At 35.4% G+C, this 17,630-nt stretch overlaps 1 protein-coding gene across 2 annotated transcripts in view; it reads right to left on the minus strand.

Annotated features, from left to right (window-relative positions):
- Positions 1–880: 880 nt before the first annotated feature.
- The window catches only part of LOC6641823, a 50,318-nt gene continuing 33,568 nt past the window's right edge, over positions 881–17,630 (minus strand). The window contains exons 3-6 of one of the 2 annotated variants that reach the window (XM_023176031.2): positions 10,565–11,111; positions 7,962–8,323; positions 7,495–7,891; positions 881–4,123 (exon numbers count right to left, since the gene is read on the minus strand). In XM_023176031.2, the coding sequence (XP_023031799.1) occupies positions 1,803–4,123; positions 7,495–7,891; positions 7,962–8,323; positions 10,565–10,856 (3,372 nt within the window). In that variant the 5' untranslated portion in view covers positions 10,857–11,111 and the 3' untranslated portion in view covers positions 881–1,802. Of the gene's footprint in view, positions 4,124–7,494; positions 7,892–7,961; positions 8,324–8,481; positions 8,510–10,564; positions 11,112–17,630 lie in introns of those variants that run through there. The other variant, XM_047010848.1, reaches the window with a different exon arrangement.

The raw sequence follows: 17,630 nt of genomic DNA on the forward strand, positions 1-17,630 counted from the left end.
TGTATTTGATTTGACTTGTTGTTGATTGCCTATAAGCTAATAATACCTTAGGTTTGCACTAAGATTTCTATGTTTTATGTATGTATGTATAATATATATGTATGTTATGCATGTAATTATGTATGTTTTAATATAATATATATATGTATATATAATATAATGTATACAGTTGTATAATATTGCAATTTCCAAAAAAATTTTCAGTTTCAAAGGGTGTTTTTTTTTTCGTTTTGTTTTGTTGGTTTTTCTCATTTTCAAAGTGGGGGAGGGGGAGAAAAATATAGTAGATATAGCCTATATACAATACAAATTGCTTGTCTTCACTTGGTTTCTTGTATTCCATTCTTGGTTTGTTGTTGTTGTTGTAATAATAATAATCATAATAATATTAGAATTTGAGTTGTCATTTCTAAGGGGTTTTTCGTCGCCCACGCGGACGTCTCCTCTCTCATTTACAAAAATTGTTCCATATGCTAAACACTACAAGCTACAAATGTATTTCTATATAATATATATATATATATGTATGTATATGTAATATGTCTATTTATTAATGACAGAGATTTATATTTGTTATTGAATTGGTTTTTCGCCTTCACATTCTTCATCTTTTGCTTCTTTTTCTTTTTCCTCTTATATCAGATTAAAATTCTATTTCAAATTGCAATACAAATGTTTGTTCGCGTGTAAAAATAAATTGCGTTTCGCTTTTCTTATCAATTAACAAAAAATCCAGATACATACATATACATATATCTATATCTGTAGATATATGTATATATATATGCATGTATGGTATATGCATGTATGGTATATGCATGTGTATATAGTTTGTGAATTATTTTTGTGTATTCTGTTTTTGTGCAGTTTCGCCTTAATGTTTGTTTATTGTTTGTATTTTTATTTGGGTGTGATGATTGCTCTAAGGGAGGGGCAAAGGGGCAAACAAGCAAGCAGCAAGAGAATGGGAGCTTTCCGAATGAACAAAGGTCATACATATATACTATATATTATTGCTTTAAGACTAATATTTGAAGTTTTTTCATAATTCTGTCTACAAAGGTTTCACACTTTTATGAATTTAAACTATTGAACAAAAGATTTTGAAATTATTCCAATCACACATGTGACACTTAACATTTTAGTATAAATTATTTTGAATTAACAAATTTAAAAGAAATTTCAATTCATTTTTGAAGCATTTAACAAAAAAAATTTATTTAATGTTCCTTATCTGAGATATTTTTGTTTAGAGAGTTTATTGTAATCTTACTAAATAGAGTTGCATCCGAAATGGGAACATAAAATTATTTACGGACTTAATGCATGATATATAATATATAGACTCTTATATATATAATTGGGTGGCAACAAGAACTAGAAATGAATTGGGATTGATATGATTGCAATTGCCATAACAATTTGCCATTGTAAACTCAAATGGTATTTTTTTCCTTTCATTAATTTCATGTCAATACTTTTGCGTATTAAAAAGAGAAAATTTAAAACAAAAAAAATTCATATAGTTCAATATAATACTTTTGAAAGGGAGATGCATTAATGATCTTATACTAGCATTGAAGATTTGCAAATGTTATAATTCATTGATTCTGACTTAATATTGGAAAAAAAAAGTTATTTATCCTCTTGCTTGCTCCCTTTTTGGGGGGCCCCAAAAAACTTGCGCTAATCATACTATTATGTGTGTTTGTGTGAGTGTGTGAATGTGTGTGTGTGTTTGTTTGTTACTAAAACAGCCCTTTTCCGCCGGCTAATTTACGTCGCCGGAATCACATGAGTCATCATTTGAGCGTATTGTAAATGTTATCCTCACCGGCCAATTCCACGGTTGTAATATGGGCCGCATGCCTCTCGCCTAATGGTTCTTCACCCAAATAAACAGTATGATAGCTAATGGCGCTATTGTTGGCTTGTGCTCCATTAATCTCAATGCGACTAACCGATTGTGGTCCATTGCTGGCTCCTGCCACTGGATACCTGAGCGATGCATAATCTCCGTCATCATCATCCGCATCAGCTTCCTGTATGCGTGTGACCAGAGTGGCTCCCGAGAAGGTGTGGTGTGGTGGACAAATTTCCGCATAAATATTCTCCTTGGTATAGTCCACCACGGCGCTAGCTGGTAGCGACGATGTTCCGCCATTTTGATTGGAATAATCCTCATGATGTAGACTATTATCACTCGATATGACCAGAGAGTCACGTACACTTGAATAGGGTAGATCATCTTCCACCAGCGATGTGGGTGAGGGTAGAACCGTTGGTGATAATAGAGCAGAGGCCGCCGATGCCGCTGATAGACCGCCGCCACCTAGCAAACTTACTCCACCAGCTGCCCGACGACCGGTGATGGGTACTTTACCCATCGATTGCTGCTGAGCCTTAAAGCGGCTCATCGAACGTTTTTCGCGTTCATCTTCTTCGTGAAGTTGCAATTTCTGGGGCAACGAAAAGTGCCTCATTTGATGGAGACTTGATGAGGATTTGCTATATTGACGGGTCTTTACATGAAACTCATTGTACAGCTTTTCGGTGATAAACGATTGAGGTGGTGGTGTTTGATTCTCCAAATCCTCCAGTTCGGTGCCGGCCTCGCTAATTGCATCGCTCAGCAGATCCGGACGTGTGGCTTTGCGTTGACCATTCAAAAGTTCAATATCCTGCAACGACATGGACTTTTGCAATAGAGTATCCAAGGATTTGGGTTCCAATGTTGTGGTAATCGTGGTGGTTTCTGTATCGGAGGCTCCTCCAGTGCCATCAACACCGCTATTTAAAGAGACAGTATCTGCATCTCGTTCATTTGTCTCTCCCGCAACAGAACCAAATCTTTCCTGCAATAATTTAGACATGTCCGTATAACGCTCCATGCTCATACGTTTTGCCTGCTCATCTAGATCCAATTCAGACTGTGGCTTATCCTGCTGCTGTTGTTGTTGTTGTTGATGATTATGTTGTTGCTTGCGAAACCATTTCTTCTTCGTCGATTGAAAGACCTTCATACGTTCCGAAATGCGATTAGAGCTAGCATCTCCGCTTGATGCAGTTGCCGCTGCAGCTGCGGCGGCAGCCTCTTTGGCCTCCATATGCTCTAGATCCGATTTACTAAGAAATATAATCGAATCCTCTTTCTCATGAGCAGCCATGGTACTCTTTTCTCGGCGCAGTAATTTCGGGAAATGCAAAGGCTTTAAAATTCTTAAACCTTCTCTGCTCTTACTGCCGGAACGTTCAGATCTTTGCATTAGCTCAATTTCAACCAATTTCAAAAATTGATCACAATTAAATTGACAGAATTTGAGCATATTCTGGACATTTGCATTCGCTAGCATCCTTTGTTCGGAATCGAAACCCAAATAGCTTCTCAGCAATTGCATATCACGATTCAGATAGATCTTCCTCAGCTGCAATGGATTCTGACTCTCGGCATCTTCAATGGGACAACCGATAATGACGTCCTCTTTGCTCACTTGACTAATACAAAGCTGTTCGGGTATATCGGCACCTTGTGGTCCAGATATGTAGCGCAAAGTCAACGGCAATTGTTTTGCCGCAGAGACTAAAGCTCCCAAACGATAAACACACTCGGGATTCAATTTCCTTTGGACATCGCTTAGCTTCTGCAGCAATTGTGGTATCCCCGGCTCAATTTCATAGAACTTGCCTTTGGTGGACAGCGGTACGTACATAACTTGACGATTCTCGTTCAGCAATTGGGCATATCTACCCTTTTCCTTCTCTCTTCCAATATGGCCATGAGGTTTTGATCCATTTGCAGCTGCTGATCCACCACCCGACGATGACAATACATTGCCACCTCCGGATTGTTGTTGGTGTTCCTGTTTGCCATCTTCGAATACGGCGAGCAGGCGAAAAACTTGTCCACCACGTGCTGTAGTTTTCACATACTGCGGACGTCCTTTGATGACTGGCAGGCAACCTTCATGTATGGGACTACTGGCATTGCTGGGCGAGGATTCCGTAAAGGCTGGCATATTATCAACCGAGGCAAATTTATAGACTCGTTCACGCACCAATTGCATCAGGGAGTTGTATTGCGTCGCCATGGGCAGACCCTTTTCATTCAACATCGAAAAGTAGCCTGCAAATGAGAAGGATAAAGATATATTTTAAAAGTTGTTAATCTAATGGCGACTATAAATATGTATATCAAAACAGTTGAAGTCATATTTGAAAAGAAAATTTATTCATTTTATTTTACTGTAAATAACTGAAAATAAACAATAAACTCTACAATCTTCCTAGCGCTTTCATACTAACATAACAATCTCAGCTTTGACGTCATGGCAGCCCACTTTATCGTTATGAGATTGCAAAAGTAAACAATAAAAAAGATTTTTAAGTGTCAAATGGAAATTAAAGAAATAAGTCGGTGATGCCATAGCTAGCAGGAGAGCTATAAAGATGTCCTTTACAAAAATGTTGGTCTTTCATTATCTTTGACATCTGATCTCCTAAAGAATTTGAGATATATATTTGGTAGTTTTGTTTTATTCTTTCATTTTAGCTCTGACAACGATTTTAAGTCAAATATAAAATGAAGAAAACTAGTTGTCGTGATGATTTTGACAGACAATGCACCAAGAAAAACAACTATTTTAAATAGAATGCAATTTCATCAACATTATGCAAATCCCCTAATCGTTTAGGCACATTACCGCCCTCGACGGGCAATTCTGCTCAAAAGAGCAAAAGTCTAACCTATTCTCAAATGTTTATACGTATAACTTGGCTATTTGTTATTTGATTTTTATGTTATTTGGTTGACCGATACATATTAATAAGAAATATTAGTATTTCAAATATTTTTAATTAAATCATACAACAAAATTAAATAGACTCAATTTACGTTTATACTGATTCTTACATCTCATTCTTGAATTTGTATAGCTTTACCCTAGCTTTACCCTATCTAGGTCTAGAACCTAATAGACTCGGTTGTTGACTTTGGCCCAGAACATATGTAGATATATACATTTTATAGGATACGAAACGTTATCTGAACAAGAATAATGTAGAAAACGCTTTACATATTACACAAATTGGCTTCTATAGATTACCATTTTATATATATAACTTAAAAATATATAACTTAAAAATCTCAGATTTCATTCTTATTTTTATTTATTAATATTTATCAGAAATAGTTTTTTTTTATGCTTATCAAATTTAGATTCTTATATACATATGTATGTATCACTACTTACATACATATATTTCTTGACTTGACAACAATAATTATTTTCACGATAAAAAGTGAAAAAATAATTTTTAAAAATTTTGAAATAATGTTCGCTTTTAATTTCAAAACTAAAAATTGTGGTAAGAAAAAACTACAAAATTTAATTGTAGTGTTTGAAAAAAAAAACTCACAAAAGAAAATATTTTACTCTAGTTTTTATACCATACACCCATAGGGTGAAATGGTATATTAAAGTCGCCAAAATGTATGTAACAGGCAGAAGGAAGCATCTCCGACCCCACAAAGTATATATATTCTTGATCAGGATCAACAACCGAGTCGATCTAGCCATGTCCGTCTGTCCGTCCGTCTGTCCGTCCGTCCGTCTGTCCGTATGAACACCTAGATCTCGGAGACTGTAAGAGCTAGAGCCACCAAATTTGGTATGTAGACTCGTGTAGTATGTAGAGTGATCAAGTTTATTTCAAATTTTTGCCACGCCCCTTTCCGCCCCCGCAATTTAAAAAAAGCGTTTATCTCCAAAACTATTCCAGCTAGAGACACCATATTTGGTATGTATATTCGCCTAGTAAATGCACACATTTTGTATGTGTAAAAATTTTGCCACGCCCTTTTCCGCCCCCGTAATTTGAAAAACTTGATTATCTCCCGTATTTTTTTACCTTATGCAATCAAATTTGGCACACTTAAATTTAATACTAATATCTAGCAAAATACCAAATTTGATCAAAATCGGACAAAAAATAGTCGAGTTATGCATATAAACGTTTTTCCATAAGGCCGAAGTTGGCCGTCAGCTGGTGGGGGCGCTAGGGTGCTCGTATGATTGAGTGAGCGAGATACTAAGATGTGCTTGTAAAAAGCATGTGAAAATGCTTTTTTTTAATAAATTTTAAATATTTGCTTTACTGGTGTATGGTATACCTAAGTCGGCGAGACGACTTACTTACTTCATTTTGTTTAGGCTTGCTTAAATTAGATTAATTTTAAAATATCAAAACCATTTTTGCACAATAATAAAATAAATATAATTTTTAAATGAAATAAGTTGAAAGTGAATGTATTTATTTGCAATAGTTAAGGACTAAAATGAAATCAATTTTCATAAATTTTTTAGTTGCCATTACATTTAGCAATGGAAACTAAAATACCCTTTTGATGTCAGCCTGGCTGGATGGCTGGCTGGCTGTCTGTCTGTCTGTCTGGGCTATTAAATAAAAATGTGAAACCTTGCATAATATTTGCACACATTGGTTTACTTTGCGCCTTGCCAAATGGCTGTGAAAAGTCACATGGCGTGGCGGTTGGTTTAAAACAATGCCCAGGCCAGGCCAGGCCAGGCCAACAGCTGCCGCCCGCAGGGAAAGAAGTCACCACCAATGACTGCAGTGGGCCAACTGGGTCCAATCTACCACCCACCACCACCCCTCTTCGAAAAACTTCATATTGTCTGTTGCATAATGGGTTAGGGAGATGAGCAATAGTTGCGATTACTTTTCATTGTTGAACCGTATATGTGTTTTGTGTTGACTGTGTCACGCAAATTACAAAAGCGCAAAAATTGAGTGGGAGATGTACATAAGCGAGTCATTTGGTGGCAAACCTCATGTCACTCATCATCATCTATTACCGAGTCCTAAATACACTTGCATATACATATAGAGAAACTAATTTAGTTAGTTACGACGCGACTAGATTATATATGATAATTTGTGTAGTAAATGCATTTGTCATGAGAATACTTTCAATATGCTAACGACTAACGATCGTATCTAATCGAGCTGGTCTTTGAATATTGCCGCTAAATGCAATTAATAACTTTTTTGTTTTTTTTTTCGGTTTTAACTAGCAGGGAGAGTCATTTTGTTACACAATACTTAAAAAGTTGAAAAGATCTCAACCCTTCCGCATTAACTATTACATGTAGGATAACTATTTGAGAGCGACATCATCCTGGAATGTCTTGGCAATTACATTAAACTCTTCTTTATCTCTTAATCAGTTTATAACATTTCATGGCTAATTTCTAGTTTACTTATACTTTTTGGCAATATCTATTTCCATTAAAGTATTAAAATTCTTCTTGTCTAATGAAAGTTTGTAAATATTCATTACAGAGATTAGATTCGAAAGATTAAATTCCACCATAAGCAAAGGCTTTACAAATCCGGCAATCCGAGACGCATGGTCACTTTAATTAAGCATGACGTATTTACTTAAGTATATAGTTTAGTCATTGTATTACTCACCTGGAAATTCTTGAGGTATTAGCACCGTTTTTTTACGCTGTGAGGCCTGCGTTTTAGCATTATGTCCATGATAGATGTGTCTTTGGCGTACAAGCCTATAGAGCAGAAATAACTCATCATGTGTGGGCGGAGGGCCACCATTACTATTATGATTATTATTATTATTATTGCCACTCCCAGCACTTGAGGATGAATTGGTACCAGTGGGATCAACTGAGTTGGCTGTATTCTTTAAGCCTGTCGATGAACTATTGCTACTTGAGGCAGCTGTCGCTGTTGAGGAGCCATTCGATGAGCTGGACTGTAGAGTTTCATTGGAACTCTTTCTAATATACTGTATACGTACAACCCTGGGCAATGAGTAACGCTCAAGAAATATATCAGCAGGCAGTGGATCCTGCAGCCAAAAACAAAAAAATATTAATATCAATTACACATTAAATCTAATACAGAAAGTAGATACTTACCTCACTGCTACCCTTGGAGGTTTTGCTATCCCCCGTAGAGTAATCGCCACTGCCATTTAGCCAAGAGTAGCCAGACAAATAACCAGCAGCACCACCACCACCACCACCACAAGAGGAACCGGCTCCACCTCCTGCACCAAGGCCATAGCTACCATTGGCACTATTACGCAGGCGTCGAGCCAAACGTTGCTTCAATTCGATCTCATTGCGACGCGCCAGTCGAGCATTCTCAAAATCAGCCACCGAGAACATATTGGAGCTAGTGTCGTGGGAGTTGAAACGTCGCAATTTTGGTTTGCGCCCCTCCACAGCAACATGACCATGATGGGCTGTACCCGCCGCCGCTGCTGCTGTTGCACCAACTGCAAGAGAAACCAACAGCAGGGTGGAGGAGAAGTATGTATTAGTACATTGTATGCATTAGTGAGGTAATCGCATAAAAATATATATGAATCTAATTGACGTCGGCGTTGACGTCGACATCTCTGTCGGCTGCAGTGGGAAAAACCCACATACATACATGGCACATCCATCGAACTTTGCGAATTTTGCGTTGTTCGGCGTGGCATAAAGTAAAGGCAAGGCGGCACAATACCAAGTAGTTTAGTTCAGTTTAAGAACTGTTGCTAAGCGCAGCTAATTTTCAGTCAACACACTCAACTTCAGTCGGTGAGTCGGCGTCAGCGTCAACGTCAGTCCGATGACACACAGTGGGACGAACCGATTCACAAAAATTTGGCAGGTTAAATGCAAATTTAATATTAAATTCTAAATATATTATTAAAAAATATATCTATAAAGAATGATTTTTAGCTTTGTTCTAGCCAGCTGATTGCAACCCACAGTTTCAGCTGATTTAAACAGCTGTAAGCTCAAGGCATCAGCTGTTTGCAATAAGTTTAAGTCAGCTGTTCGCTAACATATGATGCTAATGCTTTTAGTCAGCTGTTCACAAAATCAATATATTAAAAATCACTGCTTGATTTCACGGAAAGAACTTAAAACTTGTATTTTATATGCTAATTAAAGGCGCCATTCTATTACTATTGATGGGTAAACTTTAATTAATTTTTGTTAATTTATTAAATTTGTTTGCTAACATTTTTTAACCAACTTTAATTAACTATTTCTCAAAATAAAAACTGACTAATTTTAATAAATGCTAATGGCATCCAATCAATGTTTCATTTTCCAGGTTTTGCGAAATCAACGTGCAAATATTTTTTTTTTTTTACAATCCCACTTGATAATGATTATTTTGTGGGTCCCTTTGAATAGAAAATAGCTTCCAAAATGTAGCTGATTGAACTGATTAACTAACTGACTGTTGCTTCCTCTTTCCAGTTACCAGTTACCCAATTGATTGCGACAAGATAAGACCCCAACGACCCCTCGACATTCTGCGCCCTCCTCATACAGAAGGGGTTAATACAAAAAGCAATTATCGGACAGCTAAATAATAACAAAAAAAAAATCAAATCAACTGCCAGAGAGAACACAAAAATCATTTAACTTTTTCATTGAACTTTATGCAATTAAAAATAAATATTGCGATTTTTGATGGCTCATTGTGCGATTGGAGCCCATTGTGTGTCGATTTGTGCGGCGCTGCCTGCCAGTTGATTGGTTGGCTGGTGGACGGCACCGTATTACTCACTTTAATTGCGCACATTTGGCTTAATTTTTTTTAAAAAGTACATACATATATATATACATATATATGTATATGTGTATATATATACACATATGGAGAGAAATCGCGGAGTAGCTGCAAAAGAGCGTTCGCTCTAAACGTTTTGTGAAATTGCGCTTATCTTTTGTGAAATATCAATTGCAGCAGAGGGGTTGCTGCTTGATGATGGTTATGTCCCGATAAGGTAGGAGAAAAGGGGGTCGGGCGCGTTATATTCGGGGGAGGTGTGTCTGTGTGTTGTCATTGTCATCGTCACGTTTCGTGTGAAATTACGCGAAGCGAGGCGCGCGCGTCTAGGCAACGGGGCAATAAAATATTTCGTCTAGTCGACGTGGTTACACCATGCACCAAATGAAAATAAAGCAAATCTTTGAATATCCTTGTCCTTGTCACATGCTACATAGTAAGCATAGGCTATCTCACTCACTTTACACTCTGGAGCCGACACTCCGGCGAAAAACTTCAATATTTTTTATCCGATATTGATCAAATTTGGTAGATAGAGATTAATTTTAATATAAATATTGTAGTGTCAATGTAGAAGTATTTTTTTTTTTAAATCACAGGGCCGAAAGGAGTAGCCAAATCTGCCCCAGAATACATAAACGTAAAAACTACACATTCATACGGACTTGGCTAGATCAACTAGGCTAAAGATACTGATTATGTATACGCTACAAGTTTTTGTAAGTTCGTCCTTCTGCCTATTATATACATTTTGGGTGACTTTAATATAACATTCCACCCTCTCGATAAATGGTATAAAAAGCACAAGCAAATCGTCAATGAGTAAACTATTTCATCTTTCTCTCTCACACGCTCGCTCGGTTGCGCTCTCTTGCTCTCCGTTTTTGGGCGCGCGTGCCTAGCTTTGCGTACGACCTTCCCTCATACTCTTTCACTCACTTACCGTTACATGCAGCTGCAGCGCTGTTGCTAGGTGTATTTCCTACCACCACTCCTCCGCCACCTCCTCCTGTTGATCCGGTAATATTTGTTGCTCCTGCTAATGCTGATGTTGTTGTTGTTGCTGTTGTCACTAATGTTGTTGTTGTTGTTTGAGATGTCGTTGTTGTTGAGCCAGCTGCTGCCGCTGCAGCCATGTGCGGACTACTCTTAACCAGCCAATTGGCCAAATGACGTTGACGTTCAAACTCGATATTGGTGCGTTGCATTTCGGCCAGTTTGTATGCCTCGTTCATAATCACATTCAAACAACCACACAAAAAATAAACAAAACAAAATAATACCTAAACACGACTATAGCGGGGGGGCGAAAAGACGGACGACAACAACGGCAGCAACATTGACGCTTTGTCGTCGTATTTAATTTAACTACTGTTCAGAGCGCGTCCCGCGACCGAACCTCTCAGTTTCTCGTTGTCAACTGTCAAAAAAAAAAAAAAGTGCAGCAGCAGCAGCGCCCTCGCCGATGTCGTTGCCGATCGTTAGTGCTGCTGTAACGAGAGAGACAGAGAGAGAGAACCATTTGTGAGCAACGTTTACATAAGTGAGCGAGAGCTGCACAAAGCAGCCCACACAAAGTCAAAGCTTGAAATACCCTTTAAAATAGATTATTAGTAAACTTTTATATGTGCACAGATATTAAATTGAATAAATGCTTTGTAAAATTGTTTGTTTTGTAAATGTGTTCATCATTTGAGTTTTTATATCGTTCCGAAAAGTTATTTTGACAAAAAAATTCATAAATGTATTTAGATACTTTGGAGACATTTCACGTATCGATAAGCAGAACTAAATTATGACAATGGCCATTTTGACAATACTCAATTTTAAAAAGTTCTTAAACTTTTCGAGCTTAAAACACTGAAAGCTCAGTTAATTTTATACCTTGTTGTGACAAATTTCGAATCTGTAAAGTTTCTTATACGAGGTACGCAGTCTGATCAAGTTGATTTCAAAGTTGTGGTAAGCCTTCTTCGGTTCATGAAACTCAATCAATGTCTATCGTTAAAACAATTCTTAATCTCATAAAAATTTGAATACAAAATATACGTTTTTTAACTGGTGTTTAGTATCAAAAATGAATTTGAGGGATGTGTGCCATCCTGCTCGTCATTTGTAGAGATCACATTAAGCCTATTATAACATAATATACTTGCTAGCTTATAGTTAAGATGACGATCGCAATCCTTTAATCCTTTTTTTCCACAGTTTTTCTTCTTCTTTTTTATTTTTGAAGACATATACACAAATTGATATACCCGGTGGGAGTAGGGCAGAAAATATAACGTAACGCTCGTACAATCGCGCATTCACAAATTGAGAGACGAAGCATCCGAGAAGCAACCAAGTTTGATTGTGTTGTGTTGTGTTTGTGCTCTTTGAGCGTGCGTGTGTTGTGCATAAATTAAAATTGCCTCGACGCAACCAGTGATGATGATGAGGATGATGACGATGACAATGCCGATGATGATAATGGTAACGATAATGATAATGATAATAATAATGATGACGATGATGACAACAACGTTATCAGAAATAGCAGTACGGTCGGTCGGTTGTCTCTTGCCGTTCGTTGGCTTGTTCAATGTCGCTGTCGGCGCACCTTTTTGTTAGTACTGAGCTCTTTCCAACTCTCTCTCTCCTCGACACCCCCTCATCATGCCACATGACTGACTATCCATAGCACCCACACTCAAGCAAAACCCAGAGCCACTACGTCTGGCAGCGACAACGACAAACGACTTGCGCGTCATCTTCAAACGTTATGCGCGGCGACGTCGTCGTCGTAATCGGTGAAAATGGGAATGGGGTTGGAGGTGATGGTAATGGTGCGGGTGTGTGCGAATGGGCGGTAGAGCAAAAGAGAGGCGTGTGGTGTGACTGATTCATACACAGTACACAAAGACGTGTGCATGTATTGTTCTAAATGCTTCAGTTTTTTTTTGGTTTTGTTTTTATGTACATTTGCTTTCGCGGAAAGAGTATCATAACTTTGTCATAATGTTGGCAAACCATCAGAGCGAAGGCATAACGAAGGCAGCAAGCCAAAAAAGTTGCAAATAGTTGTGCATATGTTCTACATTCAACATACATACAAACATACACACATACATATGTATGTACACATGTAAGTTTGTTTCATCTCTGTATGCTCATGTGAGTTTGTTTGTGTTTTTGATCAGCATGACAGGGCACATATTCAACGATCCACAATACAATGTATTTATTTTGCCGTTTCGGGGGTTGCTATGCCAAAAGCTTTTTTTTTTTGTTCTATAGGCGAACTATCAAAAAACTAAGTTGAATGATCTGAAAATTGTTGGGAACTGTACATACAAATGTACATACATACATATTTAGCTTCCCTTTAAAGAACCTATGTACAAACATATGTACATATGTATGTATGTATGTTATGTACTTGAAGTAGGAGAAGAAATATGAATATGAATTTTGAAAAAACAAATCGACCCGATCGTTGATATACAAATATGTACTTATACATACATATATGTACATACATACAAGCATATGTATGTACATTAGGTATATAATGTACCTAGTAAATGTATGCTAAATTCAGTATTATATGTGAATTTTTTCCATTTACTTTACAATTAGCTTATAGTCTTAACCTTCTACAACATACTTGTTCATTTTTTGATCACTTATTCACTTGATTGTTCACTTGGTCACTTGCTTTGACTAGTATTTTCTTCTTCTTATTAAATATCAAGTATACAATTTCTAGAGCATTGGAGAAATTTATTAAAGAAGTGGTTAAATATTTTTAACTAATTTTGAAGTGAAAAATCTAATTGAGCTTATACAGTGATTCAAAAAACTATTGGCGCATTACCATTTTTTATAATTTAGAACTCTTTTTGCTCAATGAAATTACGTGAGTTATAATTAATTTCTAATTAATGTTATAATTATATAATCTAGATCTTAAACATTCTATAGACAAGCTGTATATGACTATTTTTATTTTATAAAAAATTATTATAATTATATTATAATAAAATAAAAAGGTCCCAAAAAAAGTTTGTCTATAAAATATTTTAAGATCTAGATTAATTAATTAGAACATTCAATAGAAATTTTGGATAAAGTTCTTATCATGATAGACTATTTTCCTATAAGAATAGGGTTTCCATTTTTGGCATTTTAATTTTGTTAACATGTCTAAATCAATAAATCAAAGAAAAAGTTCTAAGCTTTTCAAAAATTGCTCTCAGGGGACAACTTATTGTACATACATGCCCATAAATTAGTTTATCGAATCTCCCAATTTTAGAAAATTTGTCTGTATGTGGGTAAATATATATTATCGATGACTTAAGACTTGACCTTGAACAAGTATGTATAAAAGTATTAACAAACAAAACGAATTACCAAAAACAAAAACTTGGCAATCTGCAGACAAATTGTAATTAGATGTTCATAAGTATATGAATATTTGTATGTACAAATATACTTTGTATGTAGGTATGTGTAAATCCCTAATAGATTTACATAAAACAAATCTTATCAAATTTTGACAGACAGCATTTTAATTTAATTTTGCTTCATGCACAGGCATACACACCCTAACAAAGAGTATTCTACACGTCTCATCTGTTATCGCTTAAGGAAAACTTTGGATTCCTATAATCGACCAAATGGCCGTTCGTTGCCTTTTTGTCAACTGGTTACTGGCTACGTTTTACTAATGCATACTACGACGCGATAATTCCCAAGCATTGTCTCAGGTGTTTGCCCCCTTGAAAACTCTCTGCCATCTTCATCATCGCCAGCCGGCATATAGCATTATTATTATGGCCTATTGTCTATCTAGTTTTGTATGGGTACTTCATTTCTATGCGTGGAGCTGTCGCCCTGTCAGCTGTCGCCGCTCTTTTTGATGAATCACAGACCTGTGGCAGTGCCAGTGCCAGTGCCAGTGCCTGGCTAAACTAGCTAAAAATACTCAGAAAACCGAAGAAAATGCAAAATTCATGGCCGCCTTTAGTTCATTGGGCGGTGGAATGTGACGATGGCAAATATATTGGTGATTTTGATTGGATTGGGTTTTTTTTTGTTCGTTGGACTAGGCAAATATTTGGAATCTGTTATCAGACAACATTTTATGGCCATAACTGACTCATACTATCTTTGTTTCAATGGCAAATTGTTGTTACTATAAACACCAGCAGACTGACTGGCAAAATAATTTAATCATTTTTACTTAAAGATTACAGCAAATGCGAAAGCAAATGCTTTTCACTATTATTTGATATAACAATTTATAATTCTGATGAAATAAATACATCTAATCTGACGATTAGTCTCCATTTCTTCGAATGCTCTTCATTAATTCACTTGAATTTCTTAATCAAAATTTATGCAAAAATTTTCGGAATTTTTTATTGATGAGTAAGTGCGAAAAGATTTTTGGCTTTGTCATCAAAGCAAAGAAAAATTAAAATATTTATCACTAAACAGTAAAAATTATGCATTGGCATTTATTGTTCACATTTCATAAATATGTGAAATATATATATTTGGCAATATTATGAAATATGTATGTTTACATATATTGAAACCAAGAGAATTTAAGGGAGTCTCTTGTTCCGCAAAACGTAAAAGGAAAGTGATTTTAGTCGTAAATTCAAATTTTTTTTATTGTTCTTAGTTAATTAAAAGTGTATAAAAATAGCAAATATTTAATTTTACAACAATCGCATGGTTAATGAAATGTTAATGGATGCAAACTGGATTCTCCAAAAGACCACATAATAAATATAATGTGATATTAATATAATTAAAATGTTTTTGTTTAAATATTTAACTACTTCAATTGTTTCACACAAAAAATTTACTTTGTTGACATTTAAAGCGCGTAAGAATAGCAATATAATTACAAATTGTTTATATTACAATTTTTCGATGGTTTTATCAATTATTTATCAATCAATTACAAAAAGAATATTTATACATATTGAGAGAATATAATTTGAAATGCTTTTAAAATTGTTAATATTAAATGTTTGGGATGGTTTTTATCAAATATTAAACTTAAAATTAATCCATAACTATATAAAACGAATGTTTTGGTAAGTTTTTTCTTGGTTTTACTTATGGAAAACTGAAAATTTAGTGAATGCAACTTTATTTTTGTTTCACTGATTATAATAGACAAATATCGTCTAGTTCACTGCACTTACAAGTGGGTGACAAACATCAAAAGGTTAACACGTGTCACTTAATAATCAGTATTGGGTTCTAGTTGTCATTTCATTATCTACATACATATATGAGCCTACTGATTACACACTTGATCTGCCAAGTTGAATAACTCAAAGTTACCCTCCTCCCTTGCAAAATTTCATACTAAACGACATAATGCCCTTAATATGATAGGTACTTGTAATCTATTTACAATTAATTATCATATATGAAATGCCCATTAGTTGGGTTACATGAAAGTGATTACAAAAAACAAAGATTGAAATTCAATTATCAGTAATAAACTTTTGTCAGTCTGTAAGATTTTTTTTTTCAAATTATTATTCAATCAAAGATGTTATGGAAAATTGAAACCCAAGTAGTTATTTTTAGGGTCTTTCTAAAGTATTTTTTTTCGAATCTTATCTTTTGGAATAAATATATAGGTATGTACATAGATTGTCGTAACATTTTAAGTTACAATGTTACGTCATTGCCAAATGAGGAATGTCTTTGGTAAACTGATGGCTTTAAACAAAACACAAAATCTTTTGAAGGCTGATGGGTCTTATTTAAGTGGCTCGATGTCTGTGGCTGTCTGGTCACCTCAGTCCAGTAGTGTAGTCCAACCTAATCCCGTCTTTAATTTTGTTGTGGTTGTTGGTGATGTTGCTTGTTGTTGTTGCTGTTACATTCATGTGCAACTAATCGACGTGTGCAGGTTTATTGGTTTCGGCTTTGGGTCTTGTGCGGTGGCAATTACGCCGCTTTTGCATTTTGCATTTCGTATTTCGCATTTCGCATTTGATGATGTGGTCAGATGTATGTACATACATATGTAGGTAGAGATAGATCTATGTATATATAGGCTTCATGGTGGATGAGAGCATCGCAGACATAGCATAGCTTAGGCATGTGGTTGTTAATGTGCCGTTAGGCTGGGTCCAAAGACAAAGATGTAGCTGAAGGGGGTTCAGCACACACACAGAGAGAGTAGCCCAGTATGTGGTTGGTCTTATGGTCTATGTACATACATAAATATGTAATACATACAATTATATATCTCGTAACTTTGCATGTTTATGTACTAAACGATAGACAATTATTTATTAAACAAGTGGCAAAGAGAATATAATGAAGACGGACTAGAGACATGAAAAAAAAAACTGTCAGAAAGAGATGGAGAGACAGAGAGCGAGTGAATGAGATAGATAAATGCACTACATACAAAGCATGACTGCAACTTTATGGCAAAGATAATGTTGATTTTACTTCCTTCAGACTTATTAAGTCATAGATATTTATATGCGTTTTATTATTATTTTCTTATTTTTATAAAATATTGAGGAAACTAATTTCCGTTCATGTGAATATGTGAAAGTTGTTTAAAGAGTCTATAAAATAAAAAATTGTAAATTAACTGAAAAGTCAACTTGTATGTTATCGATTCGTAGATCTTCTATCTAATTTATCTATATTGGTATTTTAATATAAGATATTTTATCAAATGCTAACCACGACAGAAGATTATAAATAATATTTTTTATAACATATTGTGTGGATTCTTCAAAGGGTAAGTAAAATCATCAAACTTTGTAATACATAGCATAAATAAAACGATTTTGAAATAAGTTCCTAATACACTTAATTTTCTTAAATATTTGTGTAATGTAGCGAAAAGTAAGGTACAGTTCCAGATTCTAACCATATAAATATTATAATATGGTTTCGGAATTAAAAGTATAGGTAAACGAATAAGTTTACAGTCAAATATTAAGTATACGCACATATGCTTCCCG

The sequence above is a fragment of the Drosophila willistoni genome, assembly GCF_018902025.1.
Source record: "Drosophila willistoni isolate 14030-0811.24 chromosome 2R unlocalized genomic scaffold, UCI_dwil_1.1 Seg167, whole genome shotgun sequence".
Lineage (NCBI taxonomy): Eukaryota > Metazoa > Arthropoda > Insecta > Diptera > Drosophilidae > Drosophila > Drosophila willistoni.